General features: G+C 41.4%; 1 protein-coding gene across 3 annotated transcripts in view; it reads right to left on the minus strand.

Moving 5' to 3' along the window:
- The window catches only part of LOC308408582 (protocadherin-9-like), a 156,143-nt gene that overhangs the window by 101,409 nt on the left and 33,112 nt on the right, over positions 1–21,622 (minus strand). For all 3 annotated transcript variants that reach the window (XM_080900917.1, XM_080900918.1, XM_080900916.1), the window contains exon 2: positions 10,171–10,390. In XM_080900917.1, coding sequence (XP_080757043.1) covers positions 10,171–10,390 — 220 coding nt within the window. The remainder of the gene's footprint in view (positions 1–10,170; positions 10,391–21,622) is intronic.

A 21,622-nucleotide genomic window follows, 5' to 3' on the forward strand; every position in this document is an offset into this window, starting at 1 on the left:
TCCCCCACAAACTGCTATTTTAAGTCTCTAAAACATTCTTCATACTTTAGCATTAAGGCCAGATTTATAATTCTCTCAGTGACCTAAACCTTTACACCCCCCTCCCAAAATAAATCACAAAGACCCCTAAAATCTTTAAAATGATGCCTAAAACTCGTGCTGTGTTTTCAGTGACGACCAAAACCTTTTTAGTTACTTCTCAAACATCTTAAACCACAGCTGGAACCTTTTTAAGTAACCCTAAAACTTCCCAACGACCCCTGAAATCTATACAAAGAGGTCTGGCGGTTCCAAATTTGGCACAAAAGTACTGGTTCAGTCAACATGCTGGGAGCACATACGCACAAAGAGGCAGTATCTATATCTCACTACAACACCGGCAAAATAATCCAATCATGGACACAGTGTGCGTGTGCTGCAGCTCTCAGCATCCTTGCTGTTGTACATCAGTCGAATGCTGGCCCAGCTCCGATTTACAGCTACTGCCAAACACAAACACACACTCAGAAACACACACACACATAAACACACACCTTCTTGTGTAGTGTACAGCGGCCACCCCAGATAAGCTCAAATAAACAACAGACCTGGAAAAATAAATCCGCACCCCCCTCTCCCTCCCTTACTCCCTCCCTGGGGACAAGAGAGGGCATCCAACGAATGCTGCCTGTTACTATAAAGCTTCTTGACATCGCATCACAAACACACACACACACGCACACACACACACAAAACACACTCTGCGATACAAACAAGAAACAGAATGGGAGGTATAGTTCCACAGGGAGGGATCACCTCTTCTATCGCTCCACACACTCCTTTTATCTACCGGCTAATGAAGAGCAGATATATACACACACAAACACGCACACATTTAGAAACCGACAAACACACACACGCACACGGATATGCACTCAAGAAGCTACATGAATACACACACCTCCTCAGGACCATGGTTTCATCAGTGAGTGTCCCACTTCTAAACTATGGACCGCTGCTTACATCATTATGTACTCCTCTGGATCTGCCTGTGTGTGCATGTGCACGTGTGTGTGTGCACGTGTGCTGTGCATATGTGCTCTGTACATGTGCGCGTGGTGTTCATCGCAGAAAGGCTTTGAACGTGCAGTCTCTTTCCTCAGTATGGAGTGCTGTAACACTATATGCTTTAATGAGTGTGCACATGTAGAGAAAGTAAAGTTGTGTGTTTGTGGATACAACAGCATCTCTATGATTAGCCAGTAAGTGGGTTTTTTGCAAAGTAAGCAGTTGCTAAAACAGTAAATGAGCTGCCGTTGCGTACGCCGACACTACAAATACACAATGATCTGTGTAAAAACTTTTTTCCCCTTCCTGAAGGATTGTCGTAGCCTCCCCACTAATCCACCGAGCCATCTTAATGAATTCTTAATGTCTTAAACCCTAAACAAGCCTCCCACCACAGCACCATAAAACCTCAGAACACGAGTTCTGGAACATCCTCCATGATTCAATGACTTACGTCCTAAAACCTCTATTTAACAGTATGGATGCACTCTATATGGACACAGCTTCCATGACTGAAAAGTGCAGCCAGTGCAATTTTGCATCCTGCACTCTGTTTCATGGCCAGCAGGGGACCAATGCTGTCATTAAAACAATACATCGGCTTGTATATAAAACTATCACAAAAAGGCCGTACTGCTGATAGTTCCTGATTAGTTTATGTCTTCAATAGCCATTTTTAAGTCTAAATGAATGCAGCACGAATGCATGTATGATGGATATTTTCTAGTTTATTATTATGTAAATAATCAGGATAACATTCATCTCTTTAAAAATATCCCTGCACAGCTTGGGAATTAATAATTTCACATTGGTTGAAAAGTTAGATACAACATTTCATTGGACTATATTTAACAATGGTACCCTTTTTTGGTATTTTACAGGGTTTTGTGATATGCAGAAGGGACTTACATCACTTTCTCTCCTGTTATGGGTGAAATGTAAACCTCTCAGAGGATGATGTTAAAGGGTACTGGGATTATAGTGCTTCTGTCAAGGGAAATTCCAGAGTTTCCAACATTACGAGAACAGAGAGTAGAGAGCACTGTTTAACAGGAACAGGACACAGCTCATGGCACCTCAGTGACCCTTAGAAACTCCAGAGTGATCCAAGAAGTCCAATGACTGAACCTTGAAGCCTCTTTAATGGGTCATGGACATCCTAAATGACTCCTAAAACGCCTCTAGTGAGCACTTGAATCTAAAACTTTAACATGGAGTCACCATGATCCCTCCAGCCCCTCAACCTCTGAGCCTTAATCAAAACATCCTGCCACCTCCTCAAGAAACCCACCCAAACCTCCAAGAAACCTGTAGAACGGTCTCTTAAACTTTATGTACTTGTTTTTTTTAATTGTGGCAATTTTCTTTACGGTATAATTTTTTACTTTTACTTTAATCCTACAGTCAGTTTCAAAATAGTGATCCTAGTTCCCCGTTTTTATATTCACAAAGAGCTTAAACTGAAGAGTTTATTTTTGCTGCTGAACACTGAGTACTGATGCAAATCTCTGGACCTTTGGACATAAAGACTTCACAAGTTTGAGAAGAAACTAAAAATAATGTGCATTTCCAGAGACTACTGTTCTGTCCTGGGAGTTTCTGACAGACTTGTGGAGGACTGTTGGCCCCCTCATCATTACCCACTGGAGAGATGATGGAGGAGGAAGAATGAGGAGGAGGAGGAGGTGGTGGGTAGAAAAGAAGGGAATGAAGATCCCTGAGAGCAGAGGCCTCTTGTAGGAGGGCAGGAGGAGGGAGGGGGAGACAAATGGAGGCGATAAGCTTCACTAAGGCGAACACATGAACTCTTCTACTCACCTCCATTTCTTTAAATCAAAATATTTTATCAATTTTACATTAAGTATACTTTTCTTGAATCTTTTTTTTCCCCTTTCTTCTTTTTGCCAAATCACATTTAGTCACTCTGTGATTGCTTTTAAAGCTGTTTTAGAATGAAAATCCATTAAATCCATTCAGTACACAGAAGAATACGCAAAACTAAAACTGACAGGTAATATCAGCGTTTTTTGTTCACATTAAAGATTTGTTAAGACTTTCAAAGGTGTAAACGCTGTTTGCAAAACATGCTTCATAAATAAATAATAAAGTACAGACTAGTAAGCAGTGCTACACCAATGCTGACAGCAAATACTGTATGTTGTGTAACGCTGTGAGGACTCGGTCTTTGCATTTTCATTTATTCTGCATTCGGTGTTTTGCTAATTAGTTTTCCAATTTCTTCTGTCTGTTTTATCATTTACGGTAAAGCACTTAATGTCAACGCCAAACTAAATCATCACTTGTTTTTCTCACATTTAAAAACGCTTATTTACTTACAGTATCAGCGCTGCAGGAGCACACAGTTTAGGTTTATCAAAGTTGGATTTGGTGTAAGATGCACAAATCGTCCACAGAGGTTTACAAGACTGTGTTGTCCTTTTTACCCTTTTATCAGAGTGACTTTAAAGTGTCATCTGATCTAAGATGCACTCTGCAACCAGTTAACAGTTGCAAACAGCCAAACGTCAAGATCTGACTTTTATTATCTGGTTTTAAGTCATTTCTGTGTGTGTTCACTCACAAAAAATGGAAGAGGACACAGCAACAGTTTGCAAACACTTCTGCAGATTACTCACCAATCTGTTCAGGTTTGCATATATTACTGGAATTGAAATAATAAACGAAGCTTGAGCAGAAGCCTGACTTTGGCATGTTTAACTCTGCTAAACACGCTGGTGCACACCGCGTGTCGGTGCTTTGTGCCCACATCCCATGAAGAGATTCCCATATTTGTATAGAAATGATCTCTCCCCGTGAGCTCAGACTGATCTAACGCATAACACGTGTGTTAACAGAAGTGGAGCGGAGCAGCTGAAGTCACCCTGCATACTGAACATTTTCTGTGTTTTCACTGTTTTATCTGGAAATCAAACTGGTGGCTGATTAAGAGCCAAGATAGAAAACCTCGCTAACATTCGCTCTCTCTCTCGTGTGTGAGTGTGTGTTGTGCAGCGATTACTACAGCTCTCAGACTGATGCAATCAGCAGCTAAAGAGGTTGAGAGAGAGAAAGAGAGAGAGAGAGAGTGTGTGTGTGTGTGTGTGTGTGTGTGTGTGTGTGTACCCAAATACAGAATGTTTGCATGTGGTTTCATCTAGAGAGATGAATGCACCACACACACACTTCATAAATCACTTTTTATCTGGCAATATCAGTGTCAGGCAGCAGATTCCTCTCTCTCTCCGTCTCGCTCTCACTTTGTACTTTTCTTCTCAGCTTTTTTTTAATGCCTTTCTTTCCTTTATCTCCACCTTTTTATCTCTTACCTCCGCTCTCTCTCTCGCTCTCCACTTCTCACCACAAACACACACATCCATTCAAATCCCACAAACTGCACCCTCTTCCCTTCCCCTCTGCTGTTCACTCAGTTTGCTTTTTCTCCTCTTTCCATTCATCCATCACACATAGGAAGTGGGTGCATTAGCAGAGCAAAGACGGCCTGATGGAATTAACGTCCATTATCTGACCATTTACAGGATGGAGAGCGGGATTAAAGAGGAAGAGGAGGACTGAAATGATTGAGATCTCACCACATCGGGCGGTGTTTCTGCTCTCAGCTCTGCAGAACAAACCACAGTCTGTTTGAAAGCATGTTTGTGTTGTCTGTGGGGCCGTTTGGTCACAGCAGGCAAGAGGCAGGGCAAGTGTGATAGGATGAGGTACTTGCTTACTTATTGCTTGTGGTGATAACGAGTCTAAAATTATTTTTATCATTGTCCTGCAACGCTTTTAAAAGACTTCAGGCAGTATTCTGTCAAGTTTGCCTCTTGGTGCTTTTGGGGTTTTTTTTTTTACTTTTTTTCAATTGCCATTTACATGCTCATCGAGAAAAATCAATGATGTTTAAAGTAATTCAACTACATTAAAAAAAGAGCTCTGTATGTGTTTTAAATCAGATAAGCAGAGAAACCAAGAGATAGATGTTTTTTCTTTTTCCAATTTGATGACAAATGGAAAAAAATGCAGATAAAAACAGTGAAACGTACTGAGCGTGTATAAAGCAACTGTTGCCTCATGGTGATTTATACTGCAAGGTAAAGACCCTAAAATAATACAGAGGAAACCCAAACAACACCCTATGAGCAAGCATTTGGCAACAGTGGGAAGGAAAACCCCCCTTTTAACAGGAAGAAACCTCCAGCAGAACCAGGCTCAGGGAGGAGCAGCCATCTGTCGTAACCGGTTGGGGAGAGAGAAGGAAGACGTTTATGTCAAATACAGCCAGAGATTAATAATAACTAATAATTAAATGTGAATAAACAAATACAGTTAAAAAGGTGAGTGAAGGTACATCATGGTAATCAGAGTAAAGCTACTGCAGATTGAGGGTCACCTGGTCCAGCCCTAACTATATGCTTTATCAAAAAGGAAAGTTTAAAGCCTAATCTTAAAAGCAGAGATTGTGTCTGTTTCCCAAATCCAAACTGGGAGCTGGTTCCACAGAAGAGGCTGAAGGCTCTGCCTCCCAAGTTCAGTGAACTGTTACTGACCCATGTTTACTGTGCTTTATCAAAGACATACTTGAACATGATGTGTCACCGGTGACTTCTGGGATGTTAGAGGTTAACACTCTGGTGCAGAATGACCACAGCTCACAGGGAACAGATGGTCTACTGTGAGCCCAGTCCTGGATGAACAGTGTCATATGTCATGAGTATCCAGTTTATATGCGGATTAAGTCCAGATTATATTACTATATGTGGATAATCCATCTACAAAGACAAGAGGAAAAGGAACCAAGATGCATTAAGGACAGGCTGCAATCCCTCAGAGCCATCGTGGCCATGCATGATGTAAGAGCCACTCTTTACTATGTGCTGTGGAGCGATGCTTCTATGCAGAATCCATGTTTGAATTCAACTAGTTCCATATAGACAGAGGATATGTTTGATGTTTCTGTAATCTGCTATAAGAGCAATGTATTTGTATAAGCACAAGAGACAGTTAACTAACAAGGGTAAAAGAACTGTAATCAAATGATACAAAACGCTGAAAGGAAAACATGTTTGAGAGCAGACAGTCGTTTCCTCCAGCTTTCCATCAATCTGTCTGAAGCACTTGAGATCAGCAATCAGCCACACAGCTGACTGATCGATAGAGTCTGCAGGAAAACAGAAGGACACATCAAAACAGCCTGCTAAGGACACAGAACAAAGTGTACGGCCCGGCACCAATGCTCAGTCACTTCCTAAAAAACATAATCTGGAAAACACGTGCTACGTGCTGCCAGTTGGTCTAATTATTGCCTAATTATCTATTTAATGTTGAACCTTAATTACGTCCAGCTGCATATGATATACAGAGTCTGCGTTTTGAATCTGTGGTGCGCTAATTCCCGCAGACAAAAATCGCTGGAATTTTGAACGGAGATTTGCTGGACAAAGCCGAGCGAGGGGATGATCTACTCACAGATGGAAAGATAAGAAAAAAAGAAGGATTTTGTTCAAATAAATGATCAGTATGGAGCTCGGCTTATCGTAGCAACGGAGGCTGAAGTTTTAGAATCGGGCTGAGAGAAACAGAGCGAGAGTAAAGTGTATCTGTAGTGGTGTGTTAATCCTCTGTAATCTGTTGGCCTCTCTGCTAGAGCAGCGCACACACTCAGACACACTTCCTCAGGAAAATACCTGCAGCTAAAACATGTTTGACCATCAAAGTGGAAGATTGTACAACACCATCATCCCCTCGCACACTGCAACTCACACACAACATCGCCCTGACCTCATTCCTCTGTGTACGAGCAGATACAGAGCCACTTACACACTCTCCTGCTCTCTATCGCTATCTCTCTCTCTCACACACACACACACACACACACACACACACACACACACACACACACTGGGTGGCAGTAGCCTGTGGGCGTGCAAGCAGCTGTGAATAATTGTGTTTACAGATGGTATATGTACGACCTGTGGGTGGAGAGAGAGAAAGAGCCAGAGTTGGTCTTCTCGCCCTCACAAAAGCAGACGGGGATGGCATTTAAACTGAACCTCACTCCCCCCCCTCCTCTCTCTCTCCCCCCGCTTTTTATTCCTTGCCAGTTTCAAACATTTCACCTGAGTTAGCTTAATTGGCACAAGTGTTAACGAGGCATTGAGAGCCCGAGCAGAACAATGAACGGTGACATAAGTTTAAAAAAAAGATGGTGGTGTGTTTAAATGTGTGACTAATGAATAATTTGGGTCTATAAAATGAAGCACTTTATTTATACCTGAGGGAAACTGGGCTTTAAACACTAAAAACCAACAGTTACTGTGTATCATGATCTCAGTGAAATATAGGACTGAAGCACGGCGCAAAAATCAGATGGGAATTAGATTCTCAGCAGCAAAGATGTGTAATCATTTCTCAGGAAAGCCTCAGAATGCTGTTATTCTATTTAATCTTTTGGCATTTTTTTTACTTCATATGGATAAACAAGTTTTTTTTCCTTGAATCTTTCTATTTTTTAATGCATGGATTGGTTTATGTTATTGAACCTAAATGAGATTTTTCCAATACACAGTAGAAACACAGGGCTGTGGATAGTAAATGTGCATAATTTTATGTAATTGACTTGTTTTATGGCCATACTAAAGTAGCTGCACCCAAAATACAGTATTGTACAGAGCTAATGAGAATGATCACCCCCAGCCTGCAGGTGAAGTCAGAATCAGCTCATCCAAACATGAAGTCACTTTTTCCATCCTCCTTTACTTTTTCTGCTCACCATTTATCGCTTTGGCCTGCATCTGACCGGTAATTTGTCCTTCGGCATGTATCAAACACGGCGAAGTGCGGTGCTCTAATAGGTGCAGGAGGAATGATTAAGAATTGTGTTGATTTTTAATGCCTACTATGGCTAGCTGCCATGTTATAAGCAATGCCACTGCTTGTTGCTGGATTATAACACAGTTAAAGCATAAAAGACTCATTCAGTATGTTCAGAAAGTCGTGCTGAATTTTTTCACAACTGCCATAATGAGCGGCTACAGCTAAAGCTAACATCACTGGTACACGTAAAATATACATCATTTGAATTTATGATGGTTTACAAGTCAAATAATTAAATAAATTAGAACATTTTGAAAAAGAAAAACTCTCAGGTTTCCTTGAACAGAAATATTAGTACCCACATACAAACTTGATTTATATATAAATCTGAGATGAGTCAATGTGCTAACATCATGGTAATACAAGCTAAAAGAGGCTAATATTGTGAACTATTTAGCATTTAGTGCTAACAGGGCACATCAAGTCTGTTTACAGTCATCAGTATCAAGGTAGCGCCTTAACTAACTGCTTCAAGAGTTGATGTTTGGATGGACCACTGTGATCCCACCCATTGGATTATGCATAAAGCCAATGAGCATGAGTTCCATATTGAACATGCATAGCTTGGGTAATCCTCAATTCTGGGACATGGAATTATCAAAGTTTTTAAATGGACTAATTGTTTTATTAAATATGATCCGAAATGAGGAAAAGTAAAGACAAGAAAGTATCTAATAAGGTCAGGGCCGAGGACTCATACACCCCTCAAACTGGTCTATGGACTGGAAGTCTTTTTGCAAACACAGATACCATCCCCTGATGGCCACGGCACAGAAATTGCCTTCATTTTTCAGACCTGAAAGTTACAACACATTACACCAACTACTGTCAAGTCATGCACTTACCTGAATTTGCTGTGGAGGACTGTGACTGACGTGAAAGCTGCTGCTATTTCTATAACGCTTGGAAGTTGTAATACTGAATTTAGCAACAGTTTAACACATGCACGGTGCTAAATCTGCAATTTTTAGCTAGCTAACAGTAGAATAACAGCAGGTGTTGATGATACATCCTCCCTCCCTGTCTCCCACACAACTAAGATGTGACCATGCTAAGTGCTTCACACTCTGGTGGCGCTTTGATGGTTCAGAGTTCTCCGTCACAAAAAGCACTCTGTGTAGTTGCACTCGGTTATGGGAACATACTCGTGCACTAAAAATAATGAGTGTAAGTGTGGAAGTAGTTTAGTTGAGACAACATATAAATGCTGCTTCGTTTGTTTCTACCTGTCAGTATTATCAAGTTATTTTTATAGCTCTGTTTAGAGTTTCTATGTCAAAGGTACAAATCTTACAGTCAACACAGTGATGCTGTGGTAATAATGTGGGTCACAATGTGCCAAGTTTACGTTTAGCTGTTAGCATATTACAAGTTAACATAATCCATCCAGCGTTACTTTTCATACCTGATGTTATTTGATTTTGTGATGATGTAATATGCTTACCATTATGTAGAATAGTATGATCCCCTTATTTATCACTTTAAATATTTCATCGTGCTTTACAAGTTACGATAAAAACACCACAGCACATCGTGTTCAGCTGGAGGAACGCTAACATCGTTAGCTTCAGTAAACAGTCTACAGCTAACAGGCTCAGACTGATACACTCACAACCTGTGAGGACTATGAAGATATTCAGAGCTGGTTTTCTGTAAAAGATAAACAAGGGACGACATATATGTATATAGAAAGAAAAATCAACATGCTAACATGATGACAGGTTGACAAAATGCTAACTAGTGAAGTCAGAGTGCAGAATATTGTGTTAGCTATTCCCTGTTAGCCTCCCTCTGCGGATCTATAAATGCAGCTGATAGAGGGTTGGACTCGGTATGATTTACATAATTGGGATGTTAATTCGTTAAGCCGTGGGACTTGATTATGTTGCATATTGATTGTGTTGTGCTGCTGTGAGGTCACACACCTCTTTAACGAAGGTATGCGCAGCGCAGGGAATTGTGGGAATTTGATTAAATATATTCGCCGTTAACATTCCTGCTGACATGCCGCGTTTTGACATACAGGGCAAGCGAGGTGTGTGTAATGAAAACAGTTATAATGTGTGTGAAACCCAGCGGTGCTGATATGCTTTTAGTCGTGCGCCTGTGTGTGTATATATATATATATATATATATATATATATATATGTGTGTGTGCAAATGTGCCTCTGCTTCCCTATGGGTTGATGGATGGATGGAGGAGGTGAAAAGAGGAGTAGAGGGAGGGGAAACTCCACCTGGTCTTACCGTTCTCCGGGTGCTCCATCTCGCCAATGCTGCCGTCAGGTGTGGTCCGCTCGTAGTGGTCCTCCGGCAGAGCCAGAGGCCCGATCCGCGGCCCCGATGATGACTTGGAGCTGGGGGTCTCCGACTCCTCCAAGCCGCTGTCGTAATAGCTGTGCTGGGATGCGTCCTGCAGATCCTGCGCCTGATTGGCCGTAGAGAAGGTCACCCGACGGTGGGGCAGCTGTGATTGGATGACATAGGGAAAGCGACAGGGTTAGTTTCGTTTCTGAAACATTTAAGGTGAATCACTTCAAGTTAGTGTTGTTTATCCGTTTGATCTGATGCAGCTTAAATGATTAGAGACATCAAATAGAAGCTGGACTGTAAAAATAACCTTAAAACAGTCATTTGCTCTATTCTCACTTCAGGTTCTACTTTGATTCTGCACCTCACACTTGTCAACTTTCATCTCATCACATTTTAAATCTTTGAATCATCTCTTCTCAGCGATGTTATCTGCAAATGCTTTAGCGTTAAGCTAAACCGGCCTTTTAACAAAGAACAATTGATGAGATTAAAGTGTTTCCAGTTTATTGCACTCAGTAACGTCACATAAATTCAGCAGCCGTAGCCAATAAAGGTTTTAACAGATATGAACTTTTTCATATCTGTCTTTTCTGTTCTGTGCTGCTGTAGGCTGCTCCTAGAGCTGGGCGATATGAGATTTTTTCATATCACGATATGTTTTTTTCATTTCAGGCGATAACGATATCTATCACGATATAAGCCAAATAACTATATTTGTAAGATTTAAATGTGCCGTTGCTCACAAGTAAAATGTGAAATAATCAGCAGCTTGTTTTTATTTAAATATTTATTTCCCATAATAAGTTCAACAGGGTAGATGTATTTAAGGAACATGAGACTTTTTCAGATAAATAAAGGCAAATATTGCAAACTACACAAAAGGCAGCCGCTAAAGCGTTTAAGTTTCAAAATAGAACAAACAAAACAGACTAAATTGTCAATTCCACTTAGAAACAAAATATTAATTCTAAAAATAAATCTTAGTTTGTTTTACAGAAGAACAGACAAAACTGACTAACTTTTGTCAATATCAAATAAACTGAGAACTACAAGGAAATTCTCAATCTCTCCTTGTTGTATAGCTGAGCTTTTCAAACAGCTTTAACAGTTACTTTAGTCTGACAAAAGCCGAATGACGAATTAGCGCTTCCAGTCAGAGACTGAGGCTACGTCCACACGTACACGGGTATTTTTGAAAACTGAGATTTTCCGTTTTTGTTTTAAAAAATAATCCCGTCCACACATAAAGGCAGAAATGAAGGAAAACGCTGCTATGAACATGCCAAAGCAGCAGGTGGCGCTAGATTCCTAACCGTGCAGAAATGTTGGCCAATCAGAAGTCTAGAAGCCTCGGTGGGAAAAAGTAAACAAAGCTGCGGCATAGAAGCAGAACCGAGTCGTATGTGTGGAGGGACAGTAACTGTGTGTATATGTAAGCATTTAAACACTGCAGAGAGTAGAATTAACAGTATTGTAGAAATTCATTTCACCGAAACAATAACGTGGCGCACAGTGTGACGCATGCACCAGTTTATTGTATTTCCAGACTTGCTTTCGGCACAATTTACAGTGCGCGCTACTCTGTTTTTTGTCAGACTTGAAATAGCCGAAATACCTTCACACTACGGAGCTTCTACGGCTCTTCCGTTCGAAAATCTCTCCGGCATTGGAACCATTATCTGTTTTCTCTTCGGTCACGCTCATTTCCTCCATTACCCGCTGGCTGCTTCCCAAACAAACACACGTGCGGCTTGGCACTTGTGCTGTACGTAACAAGCCACGCGACGTGACGCTGCGGCTGTGATTGGTTCGGCTCTGCGCTACTTAGTTTGGATTGGCTGACCTTTTTTTATTTTATTATTATTTTTATTTTATTTTTTAAGAGGACAAGAGCGGCGAGGTCTATCGCGATAGCTTAATTTCTCTATCGAGTAAAAGTTATATCGCGATACATATCGTTATCGTTCTATCGCCCAGCTCTAGCTGCTCCAGAAGAAAAAATGTGCTGGTCTGCACCGCGGCAAAGTTCTCAGTTTATTTTTTCTGACAACAATTCAAAAGAAAGTAATTCGCTTTGATTATTGAAATAACAAACTAGCAAGTAATTTCTAGAATGTGCAATAAAATCACCGAATGTATTTCCACCACACAACACTCGGCCTAGACTGTGGATGTTGCTAAAAGGCTACGTTCACATAATTTCTCCACAAAAGCCAAAGTCAGAAGCAATTTCAGACAAGTGCTTTTCCAGTGAATAACTTTGAGATTCTCACAGACCGACTGCTATTAACCCAAACATCTCTGCTTTCACACTTGGTGAAAATGTGTCCAGTTCTTTTTTGGCCATTGCAGTTAAGGTGGCAGTGCAGTGAATGCAACAAATAAACCGGCTCCTGGAGTCATCTACAGAAAAAGCAGATGGAATAGAGAGATGTACAGGAGCAGGGCACAAACCCGAGTCAACCTCTGAAGAAATATAAAATACTGAAAGAATCAGGATGCTACAAAGAGCTTATTAAAATATAGGCTGCAAGTATACAAGACTGATTATTTAAAATATGTGGGTTACGTTTCATTCCGCACATTATTAAACCTAAATAAAATAAATGGTTTCGTTTGCTTTGTTATGCATTTTCTACTCGCGCGTCCTCAAGTTTCCTTCCACTGACTGGCGTCTGTAATGAGACATCAGTATTAATAAAAGCAGCGGGCTGAACACACACTTAACTGCTCCATTTACTGTGTGTTTTCTGGGGGTGGAAGGTAACTGTCTGACTTGTGCGTTTGATGGTTTTGTAATTAAAATACAATTAGCCTCCCTATAGCGCTGTGGGGACGCTTGCCACCGCTCACACACAAACACACATTGTGCAAATACACCGAGTGCTGCCAAACAAACTGTCCTAATTCAAAAAGGCACACAATGCACGGTCAAACATTTCAATCACACGCATCTGACCAGCCAGGCTGATAAAAAGCAACATCCCTGGCTTGGCACATACTCTGTCACCATGGCAACTGGCCCCTATCAGGACCCTGAACCAGTAAAACCAGCAGATCCGTGCTCATCACGCAGAAACAGTTTTTTTTAAATCTTTATCTCTACTTTTTTAAGCAGCTTTTTTTCCCCCTTGCAGATGCTGACAGGTTCACTGCCTTACTTTAGACTGACAAACTGTCCTCCCTTCCAGTTTCAAACCAGTAACCAAGCGGCGATCAGACTGCATCTTAATCCTGCCAATTGCACTTTTAATTTCCGTCTTAGTTGAGAGACTTTAGCTCACCAGCCACTTTCTCTGCTGTTTGAATTCTAAATAGTATGAGTGGCTCCACTACAAGGATTTGAAAATGTGTGTAATTGTTCAGCAGGCAGGTAAAAGCGGCTGAATTAATGTCAGAATGATGGAAAATGTTCAAAACTCAACCCGCGGTGGAGCTGTCCTTTAAACTGTGTGGCCACAGTGTGCTGTCAAGGCATCAAAAGCCCCAGATCCCCGGTGCTTCAGGCGACGGGCTCCTCTCCAGGTAAACACATTCAAATACTCAGTAATAACCGGACTCGCTGCAGATCTGTACAGTCACACTGGCTGTCTTTTTTCCCCAATATAATCCCTGAAATGGTGGAGCTCAGTGAGTCTGCTATTTGTAAAGCCAGATTCTACCTAAAAATGTCACCATATCCATTTTTGGTTTCTCTGCATCTTCTCAGTCTTATTCACACTGCCACAAGGAAGACTTCCTATGAAATTATTTGATTTTTGGGTTTTTGTGATGGTGGCATGAACCTAGACAATAAAAATAATCTTCTAACCTTATGTTGATGTCACTCTGACTTGAGTAATATAGACTTAAATAGGTCTTGTGAGGTTCTTTTACTCCTATCTGAATTACCAACCGTACCGACATCACTGACAAGACAAAACTTTTCTCTAACCCAGCAGTGCCCAACCCTCGGGCCACGGACCGGTACTGGTCCGCGAGTCGTTTTGTACCGGGCCACGAGAGTTGAGGCTCGGATGTGAAATTGATTGTTTCAGAGTTTTTATTAGTTTTTAGAGTTATTTTTTAATCGTTTTTATCGTTAACTCTGTTTCCCTTGGTCTTCTCCCTTGTGCTATGAATAAATCTTCTTTTTTTGGTACCGGTATTGGTTTTATTTTGTTGTATTTATCCACTACACCTTAAAGGCCGTAAACTGGTCGGACATAAACTGGTCCATGGTGCAAAAAAGGTTGGGGACCGCTGCTTTAACCTATCCCATAGCCCACTTTGGGGGCTGAGCTACATTTCATTAGACTCCAAACACCCTAAAGATTATAACTGGGATGTGTTAGCTATAGAGTAAACTCTTAAAACAACAATAACGTCAGCAAAAGCACTGATGTAATTGATTTCAGCCGAGGATCGTGTATATACAGTAATGTCTTGAGCCACTCATCATGTCTTTATATTTTGCTTCCAAAGAGCCAAACTTTCATGGAAGTCTTCTAAAGTGGTCTTGAGCGGTAGTTCTCCAGGTTTTCTGTCAACCATTTTCAGTCCAATCCATTTTCAGAGGGATTACTTTCTTGTTTTTTTAACGTAACACTCACTGAACACTGAGCTGCGAATCACTCCAGTATAAAAAAAGACAGCTAAGGGATGAACCAGTGCTGTGTCTAAGCAAAAACCTTTTGATGTAGAGGCCAAATCCAGGGTATTTACATGACTCAAAAGAACAGGAACAATTTCTGCACAAACAGCAACATTTTAGATCAGTGTGAAGAATATTTCAGATGAGCAAGTTACAGATAAATACACATCACCAATGTTTCATTCCTGTCTTTTAGTCGGGACTTACTTTACATGGAAATGAGTTTTGTGAAAAACACCTGTTACATCCTGGGACTTGCTGCCTGAAGTGTTGGAGAGACATCACAGTTTTGGAAAATGTTTTTGTGGACTCTGATATAAAGAATACGCGATCTGTCAGGCTGATAGAACTTATTATTTAATTTTTATTTCATAAGTGGTCTTCAGTCATTTTCTTCCCTGTCTCAGCTCCTACCTGAGACCCTGCGGCGTCAAACGGGCATGTCTGAAAAAGCTGCAGAACAAAGTCGGGCGTTTTATTACAACTGTTTTCGTCTGTTTGCTGTGTGAATCACATCTACGTGTAAACAGAGGAGAAATGAAGTGGATCAGATCCCTTTCTGCCCGTCACCTCCAGCACACTCGCTTTGTTCCCTTTTTTTGTCCTTTTTGTTTTTTCGCTTGTGTGCTTGTTTGTTTGCCGGAAATAGAAATGCCATCTCAGCAGGTCGCACCATGAGAAAGTGGAGCAGATCAGAGGGGAGGAATCTAAAGACCAACCAACATCCACATCAGCCTCTGCCACAACACCTGCCGCCATCTTGGACCTCCATCCCTTTTGTTTCTCCTGCTGCCCTATTTTCAGTCTACTCTTAACCTTGAGAGGCAGCGGGCCTCCACTGTAGACTGTTGGTGTTCAAAACACAGAATTACTGATTTCCAAGACTTATGAGTTTTTAGGGGAGATTAAGCTTTTTTTGCTGTTGTACAGCCGAACGAGCCACGCATAAAATAATATTCAAGGCAAGAAAGAAGTCTCAGAGGGAGCATCAGCATGGTGGACAACAAGCTCATGAATAATTTGAGCCAAACACACTGAATGAACATTTGCTACAAACAGACTGGACCCACAAAGACCTCAGACTGGCAGTCGAGAGTTAAAATCAATCATCACACTGATCTAGTCGAGAAATCCTCCAAGCTAAGCAAAATAATGCCTCCCAAATCTTCCTCATTAAAGTTACTGAGAGATGCTGGTCAAAACAGCCCGATGAATTATTTCAGATATATTTATTTACACACCAACAGCATAAAAATAGAAGCACTGATATCAGCAATGCTGATATCAATGGACATAAATGCGGGAATAGGGTCAGAGTCTGTCACATTTCTGTAAAACTTCCAACAGAAAGCCTGAAGTCTAATCTCAGACATCTTTAAGAAATTTTTAAGGCGTTTATTCTGTGATTTTGATGATGACACAAGCCACAGAAGTGATGAAAATTTTGACATGTTAGAGGTTTGCATGAACTGTGTATCAATGTGATTTAGCACCCTAACACGTTAACATAAGAATGACTGATTGAGTCCTGTGAGTAACTTTAAACATCTTCAGACAACTAAAAGATGCAGTCTGCATGAATGATGGTCACTATAACTCCCTTGTATATGCACTTTATCTCTGATGTATTATTATTACTTATATATTGTTGTTGGCACACAGGCCTCCACTAAATGCTGGCATTATTCTGTTTTTTAAATCCTGAAACATATATAAAGGACACGAGTGTGTTCCATGAATGCACTGCAGCAGCAATGAAGGTCAGGAATTAAGAATTCAAGGAAAGATAGCTCATCACAGCCTCTTTCCTCCACAGCAAACTGTTAATGCTGCACTTTAATGGAAGTTTCTAATAATTTGTCCACTGAAGACTATTTATTCAATCATCTGCAGGCAAAATGCACGCATGCACTTTTATTTAAAACAAGAGGGCATGATGAACCATTTTTCCTTGAATCCATAATAACTGACCTTCATTACCATTGCAGAGTGCAGCACCACTGAGGCCGTATGCAAGACTTCACTGTCAGGGAAAAAGTAAGAAAAGAAACAAAGAGATGATTGCTTTGATACTTATTCATGGAGATAAAGAGCAAGCAGCATATATTTTTACGTTTCCCATAAAATAATTGTGCAGGGTTTGGGTTGAGGCGTATAAAGAGCAGAAACAGAAATGGAGGAGGCGAAAGAGAAGAGGATGGAGGACAACGAGGAGCGAGGAAAAGGAGCAAGAGGAGGCCAGCTGTGGGTTCAGGCTGATAAGCCTGGGTCTCCTCCTCTTCCTCTCCCTGCTGCTTGTCCTCCTGCAGGAGGTGATAGAGGAAGAGGAGGAGGCACATTCACTGGGCCACATTGTTCAGAGATGATTAAAAACCAATGAGAGGAGGAATGCACGACGCCTCGCTGGCTGTTTGTCAGCCGAGACACGGAGAGGGAGATAACTGAGAGAGAGAGACAGCGTTTGTGTGTGTGTGTGTGTGTGTGTGTGTGTGTGTGTGTGTGTGTGTGTGTGTGTGTAAGTGCGTGTGTGCGTGCGTGTGTGTAAGTGCGTGTGTGCGTGCGTGTGTGTATGTGAGAGATCCTCATTACCTCCCTCTGTGGGAGATAAGAGTGTGTGAGGTTGCATTGTGCATGCTTATAAAAGTCTGTCCTTATCAAGTATGCATGCACACACACTGTCAAACCAACACACTGACAACACACACTTATTAACGCATACTCGCGGACACACACCCACACACTCGGCCCACAAGAAGAGCGGCTGCCAGCGATAATTCGACACAACTGTGTTGAATCTGAGTGGAGAATGAATGAAGAGTGGAAAAAGAGATGGAGAGAGGGGAGAGAGAGAAATGCAGAGAGGCAAAGGTGCATGAATAAAAACATGTAATATGCTGGTGACAAATTAAAGGAAAACCCCGCACCTTTGACTCCCTCTGGCTCTGTTAGGCTTTGGGGATATTTTCCTGGCGTGGTTTGTTTACTCCTCCCCGACAAATCAATGTGATGTTGCTCTGAGTGATCACCTGTGATGCTCCATGATGTGGGAGTCGTGTCTTTTAGGATGATAATGAACAAAGCGATGTAAGTGTGAATGCAAACTAACACGTTTGTTGTGGTCATTTTCCTAAAGAACATTGGCGTCACATTTAGGTCCGTAGGTTTTAGGACGGTGACACATTTCTAGACTTTAAGATTTTCGTCCAAACTACAAGCCTCTGAAATCAGGGAGTGTTTAGAAAAACCGAGACATGTTAACGTGTCGCCGTCCAGAAACGTTTGGACCCAACTGTAACACGGGTACAATGAATGGGTAGAAAAATCTTGATAAACTGGTTCATCTCCTGCATAAAAAGCAGTCTAATAAATTATTGAAAACTGTCTGAATCCATTTCAGGGACTGGCCTAACCCAATAAGACGATATTATATATAGGGCACTACAGGCCTCTATTGACCATCACATTATATGCCTTTTTCATCTGTCCCTAAGCACCCACAAAAATTATATATTTTTGTGGGTGCATATTAAACATTTGTGGGGCCTGACTGTGGGTCAGACAATAAAGGACATTTGAATATGTTCATTTGGGCTTCAGGGAATAATAATGAGGAACCTGCTGCGCAGCGGTGCCAGGACTGTGTGGAGATATTCTCACAGTTCTCCTTCGCTTGATTGGTTTCTCTGAATCAGTAGTTGTAAATGTGAGCATGGATGCAGAGACTGGGAGGTCTACCGATTGAAAAGTCGGTCGATCGATTCCCTGACTACTCCGGTCTACATGTTGCAGCATCCTTGGGCCACATGCTGAACCCCGAGTTGTTCCTGTAGCATCCATGGAAGTGTGCGTGTGTGTGTGTGTGCTCGCTCAGGTATAAAAAGATGTAAAAAGCACAAGACTAGCGGTCCAGTTATTATATAGCCCTGTGACTGACAGCTCATAATAATCCTCATTATCAAAGCTGACTTTGGGCTGGGCAAGTATGGCCAACGCCGCGCAATAATAAACTGCAGTGCAAAAGCAGGCTTCTATTACGCACTTTTTTACATGTTAGTTATTTAAAACAGAATAAAATGAATTCATGTTGGTAACCTTTACAATAAATGTTAAATGAGGCTTTCCATAGCGAGCTGCCGTGCAAAGCGCTCCTCCAAGCATCTCGAGCTGCTCAGGGTTCAAGGCTTTGTGAAAGGAAAGCTCCCAAAAATGAGGTCAGCAGGAAAGTTACTGCAGGACTGAGTCATGAGGCCACACGCTAATTTCCAATCTTTTTTTGTCCTCAAAAGTACTTTTGTGGGGTTTTTTTCAGTTAATCAAATTCTGTAGACCTAAATAATACAAAAGGCTTTCAGGGCTCCCCGAGTGTTGTGGTGATTTCACCCAGTCGATAAGGAAGCAATTTTATACATTTTAGCTGAACCACTATCTTTTTTTTTTTTTTTTTTTAAATTGTTAGAGATTTTATTCGTTTCATTTAAAAAAACAACCTGGATTTCATTTACAGATGTACATTTTGTGCAAAATTATTCCTCAAAAACCCCCAAATGCAATTCTTACAGACAGCCTAGAGCACATTGAGATTGTGAATACATTAGTAAAGAAATTAAAGGAGCAGCGTGTGAGTATTTCCATAATTTGAACTGGCTGTGAGTAGTTCACACATCACGTTAGGCTTAAAGAACCGACATAATCACTGAACCATGCAGTGTGCTCTGATATCAAAGCTGCAGCTGGAAATGAAACTTAATAGACTTTCAACACCAAGCATGTCAAGGTATTTGACAAATCATCGGTCAGTTAGTTCAATTAAACAGGCAGATTTCAGTTTTTCCTACAAATTTGCGTTTAACATGAAGAAGACAGCCAAGGCTCTCACAGCTTGGCCTTCCCTGGTGAAGCTGAACCACTATCAAAACAGGAGTTGGCTACAGTTCATCAGTGTCTTCTTCTCTGATGCCGATCCGTCAGTAGATGCGTGAGGGCAGTTTGGCCCCAATGACCTCACAGGGCTGTTCTGATGTGGTTTTGGGGTTCAGGCAGGGGTTGGGCTTATGCATTTAGTTGTGAGGGTTCAGGTGAGCTGAATGAAATGCATCGTGTCAGCTAGTTTTTATAGAGCTGGGAAAGCACTAACATGTGCAACAGAACACGCTGCCCTGCAGCCAAAACAGCACTCTCTCTCTCGTCTCTCTCTCTCCCTGTTGTTCCCAAGCAACTCTTCACTTTTTCTCTTCATCATCTTTCCACCCTCCCTCTCTCTCTTTCAAAGTGAAGGTTGTGAGCACAACGCTGCAGGCGGTGATTGACTCTCTGTGAGAAAACAGCGTGCTGTACAGAGCTGAGCAGGTGTGTGTGCATTTCCACTTAGGCTATATATATGGAACCATACACATGTACTGTTTATATAATATGAACACATGGAGGGACACGGAGCATCTGCCTCCAGCTCAAACTTTAAGTGTACAAGTTGGAGTTTTTCTACACTGCTGTCCCACCACCAGCTTAAAATGCACTATGTGGCCAAATGTATGTGGACTCTAATTTTGTTTCCACCGTGAGGGAGACAGCAGTCTGTTGTCCCGTTGCACCAGGGTAGGTTTCTGTGCTTTCAAGCATTGGATCTGCACGTTTCACATCTTTGGGGTTGGAATTGGAATCATAACTATTAGCCACACCCCATGATCCATGCATCAGTGATCAAGCACACATCTCCGACTGCCATTCTCCTAGTTTAAGAGGATTTTTTAAAAGGAGAATAAACACTTCCTGTTGCACTGTATCGGGCTGATAAAATGAGTCAAAGTGCAGACTGATGGAATCTGATTGCTGATAATGGACATTGATCAGAGAGCAGCAGAAGCAGTGAAGCAGCACACAAACAGCACCTCTGTGTTTCTATGTAAAGTTTCTACATGAAAGCAAATGAAGACGCTCCAGCAGGGAAATTAGTTTCCATCAGAGCGCAGACACACAAAACATATGCAAAACACACTCGTTATGTATGGCATTATTTTTGTGCCACTATTCTGAGCACACGTAAAAAAAATTGAGCGCACGTAAAAAACATTTGCAGGTGCAAGTGTTGCATTTTGAGGAGGAATTTATTTTGAGCAAACAAAAGCTAAATTTGAGTGAACAAACTTCATGCTGCGTGCAAAAATATGTATGTGTGTAATATGTGTTTGCTATTATCCATACACACACACACACACACACACACACACACACACACACACACACACACACACACACACACACACACACACACAATAGCAGCCCCTCTCGCTCAGTTTTTGCATTTGCGTTTGCTCGCAATGTGTTGCTTGCGCTCTCAACATTTCTGCCCGTGCGTGCTCAACTCTTTCTCTACACCGTTATATTTGTTCCACAAAACCAGCCAATCACAGTCTTGGATGCAAAAAATCAGATTGGCTGTTTTGGTCTCCAATCAGCTCAAAATGACGAAATGCAATATCCCAGAATCCATTTTGTCAGTGGCAGAGGAACACAGAGTGGCGGAGTTTGAAATATTACTCTTTCTGGGTCACAAAATAAACTTTTAAGATATTTTCATGTGAGAATGTAGCTGTGTAAACTTCAAATACCTGCTCGATTTATCAAGACATCACATATTTGCATAAGTGCTTTAACATTTTCGGAGATGCCTGTTACCCACCAGCATAGCTGAACTGGCCGTTGGTGGGCCGATGGTGATTTTTCATTTTTATGTTTGTTTGTTTTTCTAACTTTATA

This window comes from Rhamphochromis sp. 'chilingali', assembly GCF_963969265.1.
Source record: "Rhamphochromis sp. 'chilingali' genome assembly, chromosome: 13".
Taxonomy (NCBI): domain Eukaryota; kingdom Metazoa; phylum Chordata; class Actinopteri; order Cichliformes; family Cichlidae; genus Rhamphochromis; species Rhamphochromis sp. 'chilingali'.